The following is a 19,952-nucleotide window of genomic DNA, read 5'->3' as shown; positions in this document are numbered from 1 at the left end:
AAAAAAATTTTATTTGTAAAAAACTATAAGTGAAATTGTTAAAGAATATTTTTTTGGTTCTAATTTAATAAATGAAAAAAAAAATCGACTAGCTTAAGAATTATTAATATTTTTTAAAATAATAAATTGTGTTTAAGGCTCATAGTTGTTATATAAGTAATTGTATATGGAGCTTGATTTTTAATAAAGTAATTACGTCATTTTATATCTTTTTAATTACCTGCTCTAATTATTTTATTTGTTAAGTTTTTTTTCAACAGGATTTTTTATCAAGAGGAGAAAAGTTAAATTTTGTAATGCTGTAACTAAAAATATTCTTTTATTATTTTTTTAACTAGGTGCTTAGGCAAAACTTGTATTTTTTATTGATTAGATAAATACAATTGAAGAAAAAAAAAAAAAATTAGGAAAACGGTTGACCCTGAAGGCCATCCCTGCAACTTCCCGCTACTTTCGTAATTAAGCGCTTGAAATTGCACATATACGTTTTTGAGCTCTTCGAGCTCAATAATATAATTTTCGTGTAGTTTGTTAAAAAAAGTCTGATGAAAGTTTAATAAAACACTATTTTTTGAATTTTCAAACCGCAATAACTTTTGAATAAATGTACCGATTTTCACGTGGTTGGCGGAATTCGACGCAGTTTTTTAAATTCTATGATATATTTTCAAACACAAATTGATCAGACCGGAAATTTCGGTGTAATTGGAAAAAAAAAACACTTTTTTTGCCCTCCGGGCGGAAAGTGGCAACTTTCGTCCCGCTGCGCTAAACTAAGTTGCCGCTTTCCGCCTTCGTCGGACAAAAAAATAGTATACACTCCTCGGGAAGTAAATAAGAAAGCCTCAAATCACATGTTTGTTGACCTCGGCTTCGCCTCGGTCAACAATTACATGTGATTTGAGACATTTCTTACTTTATTCCCCTAGGTGTGTAATATACTATTTTTTCGATTTCTTTCGTCAACGATAACTCACGAACAAATCAACCGATTTTGACTAGCTTGGTGGCGATCAACGTGGTTTTTTGATGTTAACAGCTGATTCGTTTTTGGAATTGATCGGTCAAGCCGTTTGAAAGTAATTAAAAAAAAAACACATTTAAAAAATTTTTTTTTTCGCAGTTTTTTCAAGATTTCTCAAAATCTATCGGTCCGAATCGGTCCAACTTGTCTTCAAAATCTAAATTTAGTCGAACCCTTTCGAATGGCACCAACCGAGATCAAATCGGTCAAGCCGTTCAAAAGTTATGGGAGGTTTACACACACACACACACACACACACACACACACACACACACACACACACACACACCACTAGTAGAAGCAATGTTGTCATCAGAAGCTGCCTGGAACGCTACCAACACGTTTGCAACAGAAGTCCTTAAAGACTTGCGTTCCACCGAAAGAAAAAGAGCAAATAGTAGAAGATAGAAGGAAGATAGTTACCACCTTAGCCACCAGAAGGAAGAGCAGTAGCTAGATCCTCCCTTCACGAAGTAATGCCTGACGGCGGTTTCCATGAGGGATTAGAGGAAAGAAGGAAAAGGGGTTTAGGGTTTAGTGGGTAGGGGCGTTAGTGTCGAATTAGTATGACGCTGCGTCGAGTCGCCACATATCCAGGCCAAACAGCTATGCCTAGAATCCGTAAAAAGGATTCCCCCCCTACAAAAAAAAAAAAAAAAAAAAAAAAAAAAACACACACACACACCATCGCGGGAATAGTCAGGGAAGCTTCCTAGAACCTCCAAAACGTCGAGATCTGATGAAAACTCGATTTTCGAAAAACGGGGTAAAAACAATAACTTCTCGATTTTTGAAAATTTTCAATTTTCTTAGCGGGAAGTTAAAAAAACAAATAAAATTTTTTATTTTTTAATACAAGTATCATATTTCTTCTTTCTTCCATTGTCGCAATTATCGTCAATCAACTAAGCAATGGTTTTTTACAATATTCTTTTTATCTTAATATTTAATATTTATTAAAAATAAGTGAAAGCTAAAGATTATTCATGTAAACTGTTAATTATTGAAAAATAGATTTTTATTTTAAAACTAAAAAACTAAAACTCGACAGTATGAAAGTCCAAACTATAAACTATAACCCAGTCAGCATTCAAGTCAGAAAGATTTCAGTATGAAGTCTTTTAAAAAACTTCTTATAGAAGTCCTAATGTGACGTCTTAAGGAGCTCTTTTTTACGAGGTCAGAACTAAGAGCTCTTAATGAACTCATAAGTTTGGAGTCAATTTTCTGACATCTAACTGAGTCCCTTTTTTGGACTTCTTTTTGAGTTGCGTATAATGAGCTTATAGACATTATAAACAAAAACACAAATTTCTTTTTAATATAAAGCTGTCAAAATCTTATTCATTTTTCATTTATTACTTTCCTGATTGAGAAATTAATTTGAAAATGATTAAAAATAATTCGAATTAAATGATTTAAAACAATTTGAATAGATTAATATATAGATATACAATTGGCATAGGTTAACTCATTTCTCTTAATCCAGGTTAATTAAATTTTTCAAAAATTTTAAATTATATTATGAAGTAATTGGCAATAATGTTAAAATCTGGTTCGTAATCAAACTAATTTAGATAAAATAATAAAATTGGATTCTAATCTGAAAAAATTATGTGAACTTTCTACATTTAAGGAGTACTTTGCATGTATCAATTTTAAACATTTTATTCGAATTTAACGATATCTTATAACTATATACTTATTAATTATTGTTGAATTTTTAATATTCATTAATTTATCTATTAGATTTTATATTGTGAAAAGTAAACAAAATTTATATAGACTATTTAAAAAAATATTACAGGTAGACTTTTGAATATTTTTTAGTATATAAATATTCGTAAAAGTTACTTTTTCTCTATCGATACACAGTATCAAATAGAATAAATAATATAGACAATGATCGCAACATTTCATCACTATATAAACTTAGCTTATAAGAATAATGAGATGTGTAACGACGTATCGTTTGAACAGCGTAGGGGGTTAGGTATCGATCTAGCACGCGCGCGACTCGGGTTCGAATCTTAGTTAGGGCAATTGCGATTTTCACTTTCTCTCTTTAAACCGACAATATTAGGTCTAACTAAAATAATAAACATTCGAAATCAGCATCGATGCTTCATGAAACTCTGAATTATTTTTCATAATTTACTTTTATTATTATTATTATTATTAATATTATTTTTGTTGTGTTCTTATTATTGTTATCATTATAATAGCGTATAGATATAAAAAATCATTCATTTGTGCGAGTTCAGAAAAAAGAGCTCTTTAAGAGCTCGTTTTGATGAGTTCTTAAAGTCTACAATAAGCGGCGCATTCGACCTCTTCAGAAGGTCTTAAAGACGTCTTTTAGACGTAGACTCTGACGTCCAAATCAGAAATCTGAGCTCATTCGGAATAACTTAATACGTCATTTTGCTATGTGGGAAACTATAAAATGCGTTTATTAATACGAACAACTGTATGTTATTTAGATACTCAACAATATCTAATACCACTTCAAACGGTAACGGTATGGCTTCTCTAAGTGATGGAATTGTCTTCAAAAGTTGGAGAAGATCTAACCTAATCTGAGCATCTACTATCCTGATTTTAATACGTTTTTTAATGACCGTAAAGTAGGAATGACTCGAGGTTTTAATTTTTTCCTCGAAAAATTTACTTAGGACATTGATCAAATCCTCTTCTCGCGCCAACAATTTTAATTTTTTAGAGTCAAAAACTTGCATTGAAAAGTCATACATTGTCATTTTATAATCACCGAATTTAATAAAACACTCCTTTAATTCTTTTTCAATGAAATTTATTTTAAAGTCATTTATGATCTCTCTGAGATTTTCGTCGCTGGCAATTAATTGATCCATCAATTTTATTTCTTCTCCTGAAACAGGTAATCTGAATGCACTCCTTAAGACCAGATCTCTTAAAGCAATAGCTATACAATCTTTTTGATTTCTTCTGATATTTACTAGATAAAAAAGTCGTTCACGATCTGATTTGTAACTTATTAAATGCTCAGAATTTTCATCTATAGGCAGCGTGGCGTAGTATAAAACCTTAGACAAGGAAATAGAAGTATAATAAGGCAAAATCTTCTTCAGTAGCGTTGGACAACCTCTGTAAGCTGATAGATTAGGCAAAAATGTTGCGGGGTCATTTTTTATCAGTGCAAACATGTCAGCCCCCAAAATTAATAATTCAGAAATAAATTCTTTCAAGTCGTAGTTATCAGCGGACAACATATGGTTCTGATATCGAAATTTTCCATATTTTTCAGGATGGAATGGATAATGAGATAGCGGTACATCATCATTGTCGCGATGGTTTGTCAACTTATCCGACAATATAGGAAGTTCACTATTCGAGATAATGGCTGAAATATATTTAAAACATCCCTTTTCAACAGCGTACATCAGCAATGTTTTATTTGTAAGGCTTATAATGTGAAAGTTGACTTTATAGAAATAATAAATTATTGATGCTTTATCATAAATAACAGTATAAGCAACTAGTGGCATTTTGTCACCAAAATCGGGACACCATTCTCTGTCTTTGACGTGCTTTGAAAAAATTTCTTGTCCGAAATCGGCATCAACATTGGCATTAGCTTCCACCAATGTTTTTATTTTACTGCCTACATTCTGTTGATTAGGCCCGCCTAGTTTATCGTCTAGTGGTTCATAAAAACAAGCCAAATGAATAGGTTGAGTCCCGTCAGCAGCCACTGCATTGACATCTGCTTTATAATCATCAACTAGTAACTCCACCAAGTGATCTTTATTTTTCATGCATGCAACATGCAATGCTGTGAATCCAGCAAATTCTCCAGTTGTTATTATCGGTTCATTTACATCCAGTCCATTTTCTAATAACAATTTAAGATTTTCCGATTTGTCTTCTTCGATGGCTTGATACATCAGCGAGTTGTCAGCTGTCGTTGGAATTGATTCACGATCCATTTTATATCTTCTTTACTATAATAAGAATAATAGTAATAATTATTATCATTGTTATAATAATAATAATAACAATAATTAATCTATATATATATATATATATATATATATATATATATATATATATATATATATATATATATTAGGGTGTGCCAAAATGTAACTTCCGTGGAGAACCTTTTAAAATTGGAATTTTTAGTTCCGCTTTTAACAGGGGCTGTGTTTGGGCATTTCCTGATATATTTTGGTGTGAAACAATGTACTTGATTTTCATAGAATTTTTTAACAGAAGCTTAGTTTGGGTATTTCCAGTGAAAATTCAAAATTTGGCCGGAAGTGCCCAATTAAATCTCCTGTTAAAAATCCTATAAATAATCAAATGAATTCTCTTAACCCGAAATATCTCAGGAAATGCCCAAACGCAGCCCCTATTAAAAGCGGAACTAAAAATTCCAATTTTAAAAGGTTCTCCACGGAAATTACATTTTGGCACACCCTAATATATATATATATATATAGGAGACTTTCTATAGATATAGTCACTCATCACGATATCTCTGGAACTATAAGACCTAGAGACTTGAAATTTGGCAGAAATATTCCTTTCGCCAAGTAGAGGTCAGCTAAGAATGGATTTTACGAAATTCCACCTACAAGGGGGGTTGCGGGGGCGTTAACAATAAAAAATTCCCGTTTTTAAACTATAGCTCCTATCGACTCCAAATTTGGTAGGAATCTTCTGTAAGAGATGTATAAATAATCTATAAACGAATTTTACGATATCCTACCCCAAAGAGGATTGCGGGGGCGTTAACAATGAAAAATTCCCGATTTTAAACTATAGCTTCCATAGACTCCAAATCGGGTAGGAATTTTTTGTAAGAGATGTAGAAATAATATACGAATGAATTTCTTCGATAGCTCACCTCATAGGGGTTTGCGGGGGTGGGTGTTAACAATCATAAAAATTTTTTTTTTCAAGCTATAGCTCCTATAGTCTTTAAATTTGGTAGGAATCTTCTATATTTGATGTAGAAATAATCTAAGAGCAGATTTTACGACGAACCATCCCCAATAAGGATTGCGGGGGTAGGTGTTAACAATAAAAAATCTTAATTTTCAAAATATAGCTTCTAAAAGCTGTAAATTTGGTAGGAATCTTTTATTTGTCATAAGAAGATCAACTCGAAACAGATTTCAAAAAATTCGACTTCCAATAGGGATTGCGGGGTCGGGTTTTAAAATCTAAAATTTTTATTTCCAAACTGTAACTTCTGCAGACTCTAATCTCGATTTTTAATCCCAAAAGGGATTGAAAGAGCGTTAAAAATGAAAATCTCGTAAAAATTTCGTAGAAATTATCTCGAATAGGATCTTACGAAATTCCTCCCCCACATAGGAGTGTGGGAGTGATAATTGTCAAAAAATTCATATTCTTCAAATACAGTTCCTATAGATATAAAATTTGATCGAATCTCAAGAGAAACAAGAATTACAGGGATGGCTTCCAAGGTCAACAGATTTCAATATTTTTCTTTCTTAATAATTATATTTTCTAACAACAATCGTCCCTTAGCAGCGGCGAAAAAAGTCATTGTAAGGTTTCCAAAATTTAACTCTACATGCAGCCATTCAGTCAACGGACTAAGACTTTTACTTACATTTTATTTTTGCTTATCACATAACCGATGAAATGTTCTTATTACGGGATCACGGGAAATGTAACAGATTAAAATGAATGCATTTTCTAAACACTTGAGGTGTGGAAAAAAAATTTGGCTACTTATTTTAAGAGAATTCGTAAAAAACATGTACAAATAATTTTCTATGAAAAATTTATGTCACAGTTTAACTGAAAATTTCAATGCTCATTTCAAATTTTTTTCTTCCTTTCAATTATTATTCATTTTTGGAAGAAAGCTACGGGAATGTTATAGTTATTGCACATTGAAGTTACAGTGAATACTCGCTTTATAGAATAATCAATGAAATTTGGATTCTGTGCAAGTCAAAACAATACCCCAATTAAATTTCAAGTCTAGATCTAAAAATATTATTCTATAAAGTGCCCAGCGGAGCGGGCGGGTAATAGCTAGTAAATGAATATTGTTACGTGGAAACGTAACTAAAATTCAATTATTTTTACCTTAGCCGTTAGGCTAATAGATAAGCATCTGAAATAGATAAGCTTATGGAAAGAAGGTTGAAACTATATATAAAAAATATGAATTCAAATTCGACTTACTAGATATATTCGAAAATTTCAATAGAATGATTGAAATAATTATAAGAATTGAAACATAAAATCTTATTTGTAAACTTACTTAAATATCAATGTCACCGTTTCTTTTCCTGTTGCAATTTAGTATTTACGTAACTTAAATTTACTTCACAAACAATTTATTTTAAATCTTACACGTGGTTTCAACGAAACTTAGAAAAACCTTCAGACGATGTTAACACAAGGACATCAGAACAACGAGAGAGATTTTTGGGTAGAAATCGTACGGGTATGGAATTTTAGGGCGTTACCAATTCTCTCTACTTGGGGGAGAATAAAGTCCTACTATTTTTCTATTTTAGTGGGCTCTTACCCCTCTTTCAAGTTGCATACAAATTTCTCATGAGTCATAAAAGCAGAAAACCCTCGATTTGTATGTATACGTAAGCGCATTTACGTGTAGACAAAGACATACCCACATGAAAAAACTATATATGGCTGATGAACATATATGGAAAGTTATATGGGGAATATGTGATCATATATAGCGGCAAAATTATATATATGAAATAATAAATGTTTTGTTAATATAATGAAGATATATTTGATTCAATATAAGTTCAAATATATTAGTGCCGTATAATACTTAGTATATGTTATCAAATATACTACTATTATTATATAAAAATTACTTATATAGAAAACTATATAATAGACAAATATATTTTTCGTAAAATATATGTTGAGATAGATTATTACAGTATACTTTCATTTATAAAATTTCAATTATTTTAGACGTTATTTTTAATTAATAATTAATTATCTATGCGGTTAATTGAAAAATGGCTAAGGATTTTTCGTCTCAGAATTATTTTTTTCATCAGATGCTACAATGGCGTCCGTGACTTTTGGGACACCCTGTATAGCTTTTTCATGCGGGTACATGTGTTCTGTAACATTATATTATTTATTTCAAACGTATGGATCAATATATGTATTTCAATATCTTATGTATGTTGAGTTTAATTATTTAATTGTAGAAATATTTCTGTTTTTATCGTTTTGAACCGATTCGGACCGATAGATTTTGAGAAATTTTGAAAAATCTCAAAAAAAAAGTAAGAAAAAAATTTTTTTTGAAAGTGGTTTTTTTGGAATAACTTTTAAACGGCTTTATCGATCAACTTCAAAAACTAATCCGCCCTTAAGCTTGAAAAACCACGTCGATCGTCACCAAGCTGGTCGAAATCGTATGATTCGTTCGAGAGATATCGTGAACGAAGGAAAACCGAAAAAAGTGTTTCTTCGGGATTACTCCGAAATTTTTGGTTCGATCAATTAAAACCTGAAAATAACTTATGGGGATGATAAAACTGCGTCGAATGCCGCCAACCGCGTGAAAATTGATTGATCCATTCAAAAGTTATTGCGGTTTGAAAATTCCAAAAGTAGTGTTCTATGAAACTTCTATCAGACTTTTGAGCTGGGAGAGCTCAAATGCATAGAAATATTATTTCTTTGAACTCAGCGAGCTCAAAATATTACATAAATAATATTTTGAGCTCAAAAATCTCAAAAATGTCATAAGTACAATTTTAAGCGCCCAGGAATGGAATTAGCGGGAAGTTGCAGAGATGCAAGGGCTCTACCAGTTAAGCTATCCGAGACAAGTACTGACTACTTTATTCAGTCACGTATATAATTATGGGAATTTCCCTGGGGCTCTTGCAAGAGTCGAACGAGCCACTTAATGATCGCACTCGAAAAATCTCATATAATCGTTAAAAATGAAATAAAATCAAAATTAATTTATTTATAATTAATAAATATGTAAAGGAAAATATCCTGACATAACAATATATACACGGAATAGTATATTATACACCTAGGGAAGTAAAGTAAGAAATGTCTCAGATCACATGTAATTGTTGGCCGAGGCGAAGCCGAGGTCAACAAACATGTGATCTGAGGCTTTCTTATTTACTTCCCGAGGAGTGTATACTATTTTTTTGTCCGACGAAGGCGGAAAGCGGCAACTTAGTTTAGCGCAGCGGGACGAAAGTTGCCACTTTCCGCCCGGAGGGCAAAAAAATAAATTGTGGTAGTGGCAACAACAACTGTAGTTCCATTTACCGCAAGCTGTAGTATGACCTGAGACAACTCCAAATTGTAGGTAGATTTACTCCAATATTGTAGTTAAGCGTTAACTGTAGTAAAAAGTAAGATATGCTACAGCATGCGGTATTTGTAACTCCAATTGTAGTTCAATTTATTTAATATACGGTTAACCAATTGCATAAAAATAAACGGTATATAACCTTAAATTTTTATAGTTTATAATCAAAAATTACTTACTGAGTTATTTATAGATAATAAATATGGTAATTATTTACAAGTGGGGTTCACGCATACTGGGCCATGTTAATTTTTTTCTTTTTTGATCAAATTGATCATTTTTTTCTAATTGTTCGTTTTTTTATGTATTTTTCAAAAAAAAAAATATATATATATTTATCAAAAACATCAAAAAAGATAAAATAGAAATTTTATCCAAAAAAATGAAATCTTTATTTTTTTTCTCTCACGACATTTTTTATCATAAATACGTCATAAAAATAAGCAGAATAAAAAAATTAAATAATGTTAATGCTTCACCTAGAGATGGCCGAAAATAGGGTGGACCCCACTTGTAAAAATAATTACCCTAAATATATTTGGGTTTTAAAAAAGTATGAATTTAAAAAAGATGTCTGTATTTTTTTTTTTAATTTTTATTTTTATATGACGTTTAGTATTTTATTTACAGATGATTATTTATGAGACGGTAAAATTAACGAGTATACTAACAAGAGACTAACCCCAAAATGGCGAAATAGCGGGAACGGTTCCTTCTGTAGTACTTTCAACTCCCACGTGGAGTATTTGTTACTGCAGTGTGCAGTAGAATTTACCGCAAGATTGGAGTAAATTTAACTTATTGACTTAGTAGAATTTGACGCATATTGAGTAACTGTTATCATTTATATGATATTTGTAACTACAGAAACATTTACTGCAATCTTGTAGTAAATGATACTGCACATTATTTTCCGTGTAGGTGTGTAATATACTATTAATTCCACGGTACTTCTTGTTCCTAAATTTTATATTATAACAGTAATTCATACTTTATTTTACTGATATCAATTAATTATATTCAATTATAACAATTAATCTACTTGAAATTATTAAATTTTATCAGCACAAACTATAGCAAGCTCAAAAATTTCGATCCTGACTTTTTTTCGATGTAAAAAGTGACATGCCACAGACTAAGTAATTCGAGAGTGCATGGTAATAGTCCAATAGATGGGAAACTACAGTTAAAAAAATAAATTTTACAGCTTGCATCTACACCCGCCAGGGTGCGCTGCAATTATTTTGACATAAACTGTAGCTTCAAGGGGATAGTTTGCTATAAAAAATGCAGCCAACTTGAGATTTAAGTTGGTACCAATTGCAAATTTTTATTATAATTACAAAAAATACTGAAATCCGAACAAAAACAGTTTCACTGTAAAAATCGCGCCAAGTCCACGTTCATAAGACTATTAAGAAAAAAAAATTTTTATTTCTTTACAAAAAGATATAAAATAAAAATTAAAAATCCAAGTAACCGATATGGTTGTATATGATTTTTGGACATTAAAAAAAATTTTGTTGTAAATTTAAAAATTAAAAGAAACAATTTTGGAACGTACTTGGTGTGCGTCATTGTGTACTTCAATTTTTTTTAAAAGTCCTAGTAGATAGATTTTAGGAATTTCATAAAAAGTGAAATATTTCGTAACCACGCACACTAAATACGTTCCAAAATTGTTTCTTTTAATTTTTAAATTTACAACAAAATTTTTTTTAATGTCCAAAAATCATATACAACCATATCGGTTACTTGGATTTTTTAATTTTTTATTTTATATCTTTTTGTAAAGAAATAAAAATTTTTTTTCTTAATAGTCTTATGAACGTGGACTTGGCGCGATTTTTTTACAGTGAAACTGTTTTTGTTCGGATCAATATTAACATTAATATTATAAGAATCTATTTTGATTGTCGATAATAGCTTATGAGTACTTTTTGTCTTTGATTTTTACTTAAAATTATATTGATCTGTACTTAATTTTAAGATATTTTGTATACTTTGTACATGCTTTTAGCCGTTAGAGGACTACGTCCTACGGCCTCTTTCAATAAATTACAATTACAATTACAATTACATAAATAAAATCGAAAATAAAATAACAAACTTTTTATTTTATAATTATTTTCTCTACCACAATATTTAATATTTATCAAAAATTAGCGAAAACTAAAAATTATTTATGTAAATTGTTAATAATTAAAAAATAAATTTTCTTTTTAAAACTGAAACTGGTTTCGATATAAAATTACGAAGTATAAAATGCTTTTATAAATACGTTCAAGTGTTTGTTTTTTAGATACTCAACAATATATAACACCACTTCATACGATAACGGTATAGCTTTTCTAAGTGATGAAATTTTCTTTAAATTTTCGAGAAGTCTTAATCTTTCCTTAGCATCTTCTATCCTGGTTTTAATTGGATTATAATAGGTTGCATAGAAATTATAGTCATCAGAACGCTCCTTGAAAACTTTATCTAGGGCATCCAGTAAATTCTCTTCTCGAGCCAAAATTTTTAATTTTTTATTGTCAAAAACTTGCATCAAAAAATCATAGATTGTCATTTTTTTGTCGCCGAATTCAATAAAATTGTCCCGTAATTTTTTTTCAATAAAATTTCTTTTGTAGTCATTTACAATCTCTCTGAAGTTTACGTCGCTGGCAATCAATTTATCCATCAATTTTACTTCTTGTTCTGGAACAGGTGATCTGAATACACCCCTAAAGATCAGATCTCTTAAAGTAACTTCTATGCAATGATCTCGATTTTCTCTGAGTGTCCTTAGTGAATCAGTTCGCTCAATTTCTGGATTGAAAGATAATAAATGCTTACAATTTTCATTTATAGGAAGCGTGGCGTAGTGTAAAACCCTAGATAAGGACATAGAAGTATAATAAGGCAAAGCATACTCCAGTAGAGTTGTACAACCTCTATAAGCTGATAGATTAGGCAAAAATGTTGCTGGATTATTGTTTATCAGTGCGTAAATGTCAGCCCCCAACTTTAATAAATCAGGAATAAAGTTTTCCTCGAAAAAGTAATCAACGAACAACGTGCTTTCATGATATCGAAACTTCCCATATTTTTCAGGATGGAATGGATAATGAGTTAGCGGTATATCATCATTATCGCGGTGGTTTATCAACTTATCCCTCAACTCTGGATCCTTTACATTTTTCATAACGTCTGAAATATATAAATCACGGTTGTATTCAATAGCATACATCAGCAATGTTTTATTTGTAAGGCTTATAGTGTTTAAGTTGACTTTTTCGAAAAGACACATTATTATTGGCTTATCATAAATAATAATATATGCAACTATTGGCATTTTGTCACCAAAATCGGGACACCATTTTTCGTCTTTGACGTGCTTTGAAAAAATTTCTTGTCCAAATTCGGCATTAACATTGGCATTAGCTGTCACCAATGATCTTATTTTATGAATGGGTTTTTTTGGATTGTAAACCCAGGTTGAAATGTCGAATACTGGTTCATAAAAACAAGCCAAATGAATGGGTTGAGTCCCGTCAGCAGCCATTGCATTGACATCTGCATTATAATCAAAAACTAGTAACTCCACCAAGTGATCTTTATTTTTCATGCATGCAACATGCAATGCTGTGAATCCAGCAAATTCTCCAGTTGTTATTATCGGTTCATTTACATCCATTCCATTTTCTAATAACAATTTAAGATCTTCCAATTTGTCATCTTCGATGGCTTGATACATCAGTGAATTGTCAGCTGTTGTTGGATTTAATTCAAGATCCATTTTAGATCTTCTTTACTGTAATATTAATAATAATAGATGAATATATGAGTTATTAAATATTAAACTTTTATACTAATTCCTCCGTCAACTGCAGAGAATGTGACACAAAATATCTCATAAGCTTTCTTTTACTTTTATTTCTTCTTTGTAGTTAATATTACTTGACTACTTTTAATTTTCACTGTTATTATTATTCAAATTTAGAAAAAATTATTTGTAAAAATTTATAAAATTTTAAAATGTAGAAAATTTGAAAATCTATTGTAATTGTTTAAAAATGTTTTTTTAGTTCTTATTTAATTAAAAAAACAATTATTTTATTTTTATTGCTCAAATAAAATAAAAAAAAAAATTATCAAGTACTACTTATTATAGATTATGTTTGACCCTTTTCGATTTTACTGAAATTTTGGTATCTTTCTCTACCCTATTGAAAAAAATTTTCAGAATTTTTTCAAATTTTTTTACCCAACCAAAAAAAGTTAGGAGTTATTCGAAAAAGATAGATTTTTTTTGTTAAATAACCATAACTTTTTTGAAAATTAACTTATTAAGATATTTTTTTTTTTTTTAATTTTTGTTTTTAAATGTACTTTTTAGATAAAGAATAAAAATAATAATTCGGATCCATATTTAACGTTTTTTTTGAAAATTTTGGAAAAATAAGAAAATTTCAGAATGATTGACATTTTTGATTTCCGGTTTTTTTTTTTTACAAAAAACTGCAGTATATTCGACGAATTTCCTGAAATTTTCAGAGTGGCATTTTTTTTCTTGCTATTTTCATTTTTAGAAATGAAAAAAAAACTTTTTTCTTAAATGTTAGTTTTTCGTTATACCACTCTGAAAATTTTTCAGCAGATTTAGGAAACTTCAAAATCCGAGAAAAAAAAATAAAAACAAAAATTCAAAGTGACAATCATCGAAAAGATTTGAATTATTTTTTCGTATTTTTTTCCAAAACTACATAATCCAATGAAAAAATAATTCAATGCTTCTTTTAATTTTTTATTTAACTTTACTGAAAAATAATCAAATCTTATCGATGATTGTCACTTTTGATTTTTGTTTTTATTTTTTTTTCTCGGATTTTAAAGTGTTCTAAATCTGCTGAAAAATTTTCAGAATAGTAAAACAAAAAAGCAACATTTAAGAAAAAAGTTTTTTTTTTTTTTCATTTCTAAAAATAAAAATAGCAAGAAAAAAAAATGCCACTGAAAATTTCAGGAAATTCGCAGAATATACTTGTTTGATTGCTATCTTTTATTGTAGCCCTAGCGGTATCGACGACTCAGAGTAAACTCGGAGTTTACGCGGAGTTACTATGGAGTATACTCCCTCTTGGAGTTTAATCGGGGTATAAGCGGAGTTTACGCGGAGTTTTAGAGGTGTATGCAAGGAGTATTGTGTGCAGTTACGACACGGAGTCACAAAAGTGTATTATTGGAGTTTTCGAGAAGTTTTTGACGAGTTTTTTCGGAGTCGCTACCCTCACGGTTTTTTTGTCGAATTATTACGAAAAAATTACGAAATAAATTCAAAATATTTACGGCATTACAATAGAAAAATTACGGTATATTAACAGCATTTAAACCGTAAATGTACCGCATATTTACTGTATATCTGCGGCACTATTGCAGCAAAAAACCGGAAAAGAAGATCCCTACTTTCTATTACCGGCAAAATACCAAAAATATGCTGCTTTACTACTATTTTTCAATAGCTTAAAATTTTTTTTTATAATATTATAAATTATCATGAATAATTTTTAAGAGGCTGATAAATTAATTTCTCTGTTATTACTATTATTATCATTTTTTTTAGTCCAGACCGGGATTCGAACCCGGATCGTCTAGTTACGCGCTGAAGGCTCTACCAGTTGAGCTATCAGAGACACTATCCGCATCTATTTACTCAGTCACCTAATAAGACTCACCGAGTAATAAACACAACCGCCCATCTTACGGTAAAAAGCATTATGTCTTTAATTATATCAGTATAAACGCGGTAAAATTGCTGTATATCTTTGGTATTTTTACCGTAGAAATACGATTTTCTTATTGTAAAATTATAGTAATATTATAGTTAATAGATAGATTTTTTACGGTAAAAGTTCTAGAGTTTTACGGTAATTTTATCGTATTATTTCTGAACTTTGCAGCAAAAGTACGGTAGAAACGCTGTATAACTATAGTAAAAAAACTGGCCAAAATAACCACAGAAATACCGTATTGTTTCAGAATTATAACGGTTAATTTATGGTAAACGCATTAATACCGAAAATTTACGGTATTTCAAAAACCGCGAGGGTATAGAGTTTTCCTCGCGTTTTTGTCGAATATTTTCGGAGTTGCAGTGGAGTTTTTTTGGCGTTTTCGTCGAGTTTTTGTTGAGTATTTTCGGAGTTGCTAGGGAGTTTTTGTCGAGTTTTTTTCAATGTTTTGCGGAGCTTTATAAGAGTTTCGCTGGTGTTTTTTCGGAGTTTTGGTAGTGTTATTGTGGAGTTTACTCGCAATTAATAATACTTCACGGCATGAAAATTAATTTTAATTTCACAAAGATGACTATAAATAAATCATTTTTCAATTACGTTGTACTCTTTATTAATTAATTTATTTATTTACAAGTTGAAATATATTTATCTACATAGAATATGTTATTTAATAAATATATTATGAAGTTTATAAGTAAAATATATGATATATAAAAAATATGATATCATAAAGAAATTGTCAAAAGTTAACAGTTGTTACACTGAATCAATATTATCATAACTAAAATTAGAATTTTATCAATACATAAAGCGATTCAAAACTTTTTCGGTTTCCGTAAGATAGACAGTGTTGTTTATTACTTGGTGAGTCTTATTATGTGACTAAATAGTTAATACTGATAATGTCTAAGGTAGCTTGACCGATTGATCCCTTGGCTAGAACTCAAATAGTCCGGGTTCGAGTCCCGGTCTGTACGAATTATTTTTTTCGGTTTTTCATTCATTATCCATCAAAAACTCCGATGAAACTCGCAAAATACTCTTGGAAAGCTCCACAAAAGCTCGGTAACGACGCTGACTAAACTCGACAGAAAACCCGTAAAAACACTGATAAAACTCGGGGAAAACTTCATGAGAACACCAGCAAAATTCCAACCAAACTCCGTAACGATCTCAATTAAACACCTATTAACCACTATCGTCTTTATATGTCACAACTGCACACAATACTCCGAGTTTACTCCCCATATGCGCTGACTATACTCCCTCGTTACGCTGAGTTTCGGACGAGTTTCTACAGAGTTTTATCGGTGGCACTGAAACCGCTAGGGAGCGTATTAATAAATAATTTGATTGAGCAATACAATTACAATAAGTTTATCTGGTGCTGGTGAATCCAAGATGAGAATGTATATTTGAGTTGAAGACTCTGCAGTGTGTGACGTTGGTAGAGTTAAGAGGTAAATTCCTGTTGATGGTTATAGATTTATCGCCTTCCCCAATGTGATTGGACTGGATGCTCGTACAGACAGGATTGTGGCTCGTTCAATTTGTTCTCTGTGAATCGAATATCACATTGTAATGAATTGTTTTCAAAAATCGGTTAAGATAGCATAATAGATTTGAGAGCTTAGTAGACTGTATGAAATTAGGATGATTTGTTTTCAGAGAAGTGCCAGGTTGAAATACCTGGAAGAGCTCCTTCAGAGGATTGACTGATTGATATAAAGGTAGATTGTCATGTCAGAATCGATTCAGGCTTAATTGATAGGTCCTGAATAGCCTACCTCTGGGCTTGACACATGTTTTGTTGTTAGGAGACTTAAGGTAGTTTGGGTGCCAAATAACTTCAACTTGACCCCATATTTTTAGTAGATTTCATAAAAATCTAACTATTGCAGCCGTCCTCATGGCGCAACTTTTAAAAAATTTAGTCATTTTCTGACTTAGTTTGTCGAGCTGAGACAGAAAATGTATATAGTTCAAAAGTTTATATATATATATATATATATATATATATATATATATATATATATATATATATATATATATATTTATATTTATACGATATAACGCGGCTTGTCAGCACGATAACGTTTTCAATTTATAACCGATTCTTCTCAAACTCAACATGCTTCATTTATCGATCAAGACCAAGGTTAAGTTCGAAGATGAGCTTAATCAGGCGAGTAATTTGGATATGACATGATTTTGAAATTTTGAAAATCGTAAAAATTGATGTTTTTACTACTTCAACTTGGTATAACAACTGAATTAGACAAGATATTAAAATTTGGTAAAATGCATCGATTTTTACGCGGTTGGCGGCATTGTACGTAGTTTTTTAAGCCTTATAAATAATTTTTAAGTTTCAATTGGTCAAACTAGAAATTTCGGAGTAACTCTGAAAAAACACTTTTTTCGGTTTTCATTCGTTCACGATATATCTCGAACGAATCAACCGATTTTGACCGGATTAGCGGCGATCGACGTAGTTTTTTAAGCTCTAAAAATTATTTCATTATATTAAAAACGATCTGATAAGAAATGTCGAAGTTATGTGAAAAAAACATTTTTTTCGGTTTTCTTTCGTTCACGATATCTCTCGAACGAATCAACCGATTTTGACCGGATTGGCGGCGATCGACGTGGTTTTTCAAGGTTGAGAGCTGATTAGTTTTTGGAATCGATCGGTTGAGCCGTTTAAAAGTTATCCCAAAAAAACCACTTCAGAAAAAATTTTTTTTCCTACTTTTTTTTAGATTTCTCCAAATTTCTTAAAATCTATCGGTCCGAATCGGTTCAAATTAACAGGAAATCTAAGTTTGGCAAAGCCCTTTCGAATGGCACCAACCGCGATGAAATCGGTTCAACCGTTCAAAAGTTATAAGAGGTTTACATACTTACACACACACATACACACACACACACATACATACAGACATAGTGAAACCCTCGCGGGAATAGTCAGGAAAGCTTCCTAGGACCTCAAAAGGTCGAGATCTGATGAAAACTCGATTTTCGAAAAACGGGGTAAAACCAATAACTTCCCGATTTTTTAAAATTTTCAATTTTCTTAGCGGGAAGTTAAAAAAAAAAACAGAAATTATCTATGGCTATTTTTTAAGTTAATATTTGCAGCCAATAATGTAACAAAAATGTATTTTTTCAAAGCAAATAAAATTTCTTTAAAAAAAAAAAAAAGTAGTGCGTCAGTCTTTAAAGCGTCAGGTCCCCGGTTCGATCCCCGCGCACGCCGGATTTTTTTCTATTTTTATAGAAATAATTATATCTAATTCTATATAACTATATCTAATTCTATATAATTATATCTAATTATATAGGGCCATTTTTCACGTATAAATTATGTATAATTATTATAATCTTTTTTACCCGGGTTGGATTAGTTGATGTGTTTTTTATTGAATGAAATTGGCCAATTGCATCAGTATGTACGTACCTTTGAGTATTTTATTATATGTTCTGAAATATTAGATAGCAGTTGACGCAATAATTGATAAATTAAACGATTGACGAGAATACACTGTATACACTTGTTAACGAGTGAATAAGTCACCACAAAAGACTGATAACTTTGAATTGATGGGGAAAATAGGTACAAGTTTGGAGATGGGTGTCGTGAAGTTGTGTGTTCAAAAGATTGCTGAAGACTGACGTTTACTGTCGTGCTTTTAGAACTCCAGAGTACAGAGACTCTTTTTTATTTCTTAATAAATGGGAAAAATTCGGAGAAATATTCTTGAAAAAAACCGTTGAAAAAAATATTACATATAAAAAAAAAGGAAAAGTAACAACGGAAAATATTTAAGCCGAACCAGATGAGTGCCCGGGTTGATAAGAACAAGGGATGCATTTACGGCCTCAATGGCCAGAAAGTCATAAAAGTAGGTACTTGAAAATAGAGACCCGCATGCATCTATAAAAATTTGTAGTTTAAACGAAATATTTTAGCGTCTAGTTTTATTATTTATTTTGTTACATACTGAATAATTTTTTAAAAACTGAGATAAATGTCGTTAAAAAAAATTAGTTATTTAATTGATAATTTATAAAATTAGCTAATAATTCAACAATACTGAAGTTTTTTATAAAAAAAAAAAAAAATCGAAAATCAAAAATGTCAATCATCATTTTTCCAAAAATCTTCAACAAATCGTTGAATATGAGTCCGAATTATTATTGAAGTGAAACTTCTTTGTGCACATGAGGGTAAAATTTTTACGGATAAAACGCAATAATAATAATATTAGCGTCACGAAGATGTGCAACGTTTTTGTCGAAAAAGAGGGAGAGAGCGATTGAGTGAGTGAGAAAGGTTGAACATAGCATGAAGCACATAGCCATGGAACGAAAGTAGGGAGCAAGCAAGTGAGAAAGATCGAGAGAGAGTGAGATAGAGCGAACTTCGCATCACGCACAGTTTAGTAGTTAAATATGAGAACTTTTGATGACAATACATCAATAACTACAAATATAAATAGATGCTATTTTTATAAGATATTTAGATAATGTTGAAACACGAACTTATATTGCATATTTTAGTTATTATAATGCTTTAGTCACAACAATACCAATAGAAATCGCATCAAATAATATAGATATCGATGAAATAAATTAAAATTAAATTTATAATTTGTATTAATTTTCTTAATTCGAGGACAATAATAAGTAATTAAGGATTGATTTCAAGAAAGAATTTTAACACTAGTTACCTTGAATTAGGGATGGGCGACATACATCGATGTTTCGACTATCGATGTTTTTTCCG

General features: G+C 30.6%; 2 protein-coding genes across 5 annotated transcripts in view; both read right to left on the bottom strand.

The window, feature by feature from the left end:
• Positions 1-19,952, bottom strand: part of LOC123269922 — a 61,684-nt gene that overhangs the window by 8,924 nt on the left and 32,808 nt on the right. The window contains exon 1 of one of the 4 annotated variants that reach the window (XM_044735859.1): positions 4,560-4,610. The exons of the other annotated variants lie outside the window; for them this stretch is intronic. The gene's annotated coding sequence lies outside the window, so the exon portion shown is untranslated. Of the gene's footprint in view, positions 1-4,559; positions 4,611-19,952 lie in introns of those variants that run through there. 4 annotated transcript variants of the gene reach the window in all.
• Positions 3,436-19,783, bottom strand: LOC123269778. The gene is made up of 4 exons (XM_044735613.1): positions 18,624-19,783; positions 16,534-16,720; positions 12,265-13,185; positions 3,436-4,089 (listed from the first exon to the last, which is right to left on the bottom strand). The coding sequence occupies exons 3-4, from the start codon at positions 13,168-13,170 to the stop codon at positions 3,436-3,438; spliced, it is 1,560 nt and encodes a 519-aa protein (XP_044591548.1). The 5' UTR covers positions 13,171-13,185; positions 16,534-16,720; positions 18,624-19,783.

The sequence above is a fragment of the Cotesia glomerata genome, linkage group LG7 (genome assembly GCF_020080835.1).
Source record: "Cotesia glomerata isolate CgM1 linkage group LG7, MPM_Cglom_v2.3, whole genome shotgun sequence".
Lineage (NCBI taxonomy): Eukaryota > Metazoa > Arthropoda > Insecta > Hymenoptera > Braconidae > Cotesia > Cotesia glomerata.
The sequence above is the reverse complement of the archived record's forward strand: the minus strand, read 5'-3'. Positions and strand labels throughout refer to the sequence as shown.

What these genes read in the sequence shown, in the direction of transcription:
- LOC123269778 (XM_044735613.1), bottom strand. Translation starts at nt 13,170, where the DNA reads ATGGATCTTGAATTAAATCCAACAACAGCTGACAATTCACTGATGTAT. An exon ending in CTTCTATGTCCTTATCTAGG is followed by an intron (nt 4,090 to 12,264) that starts GTTTTACACTAC and finishes TCCTTGTCTAAG; the next exon opens with GTTTTATACTACGCCACGCT.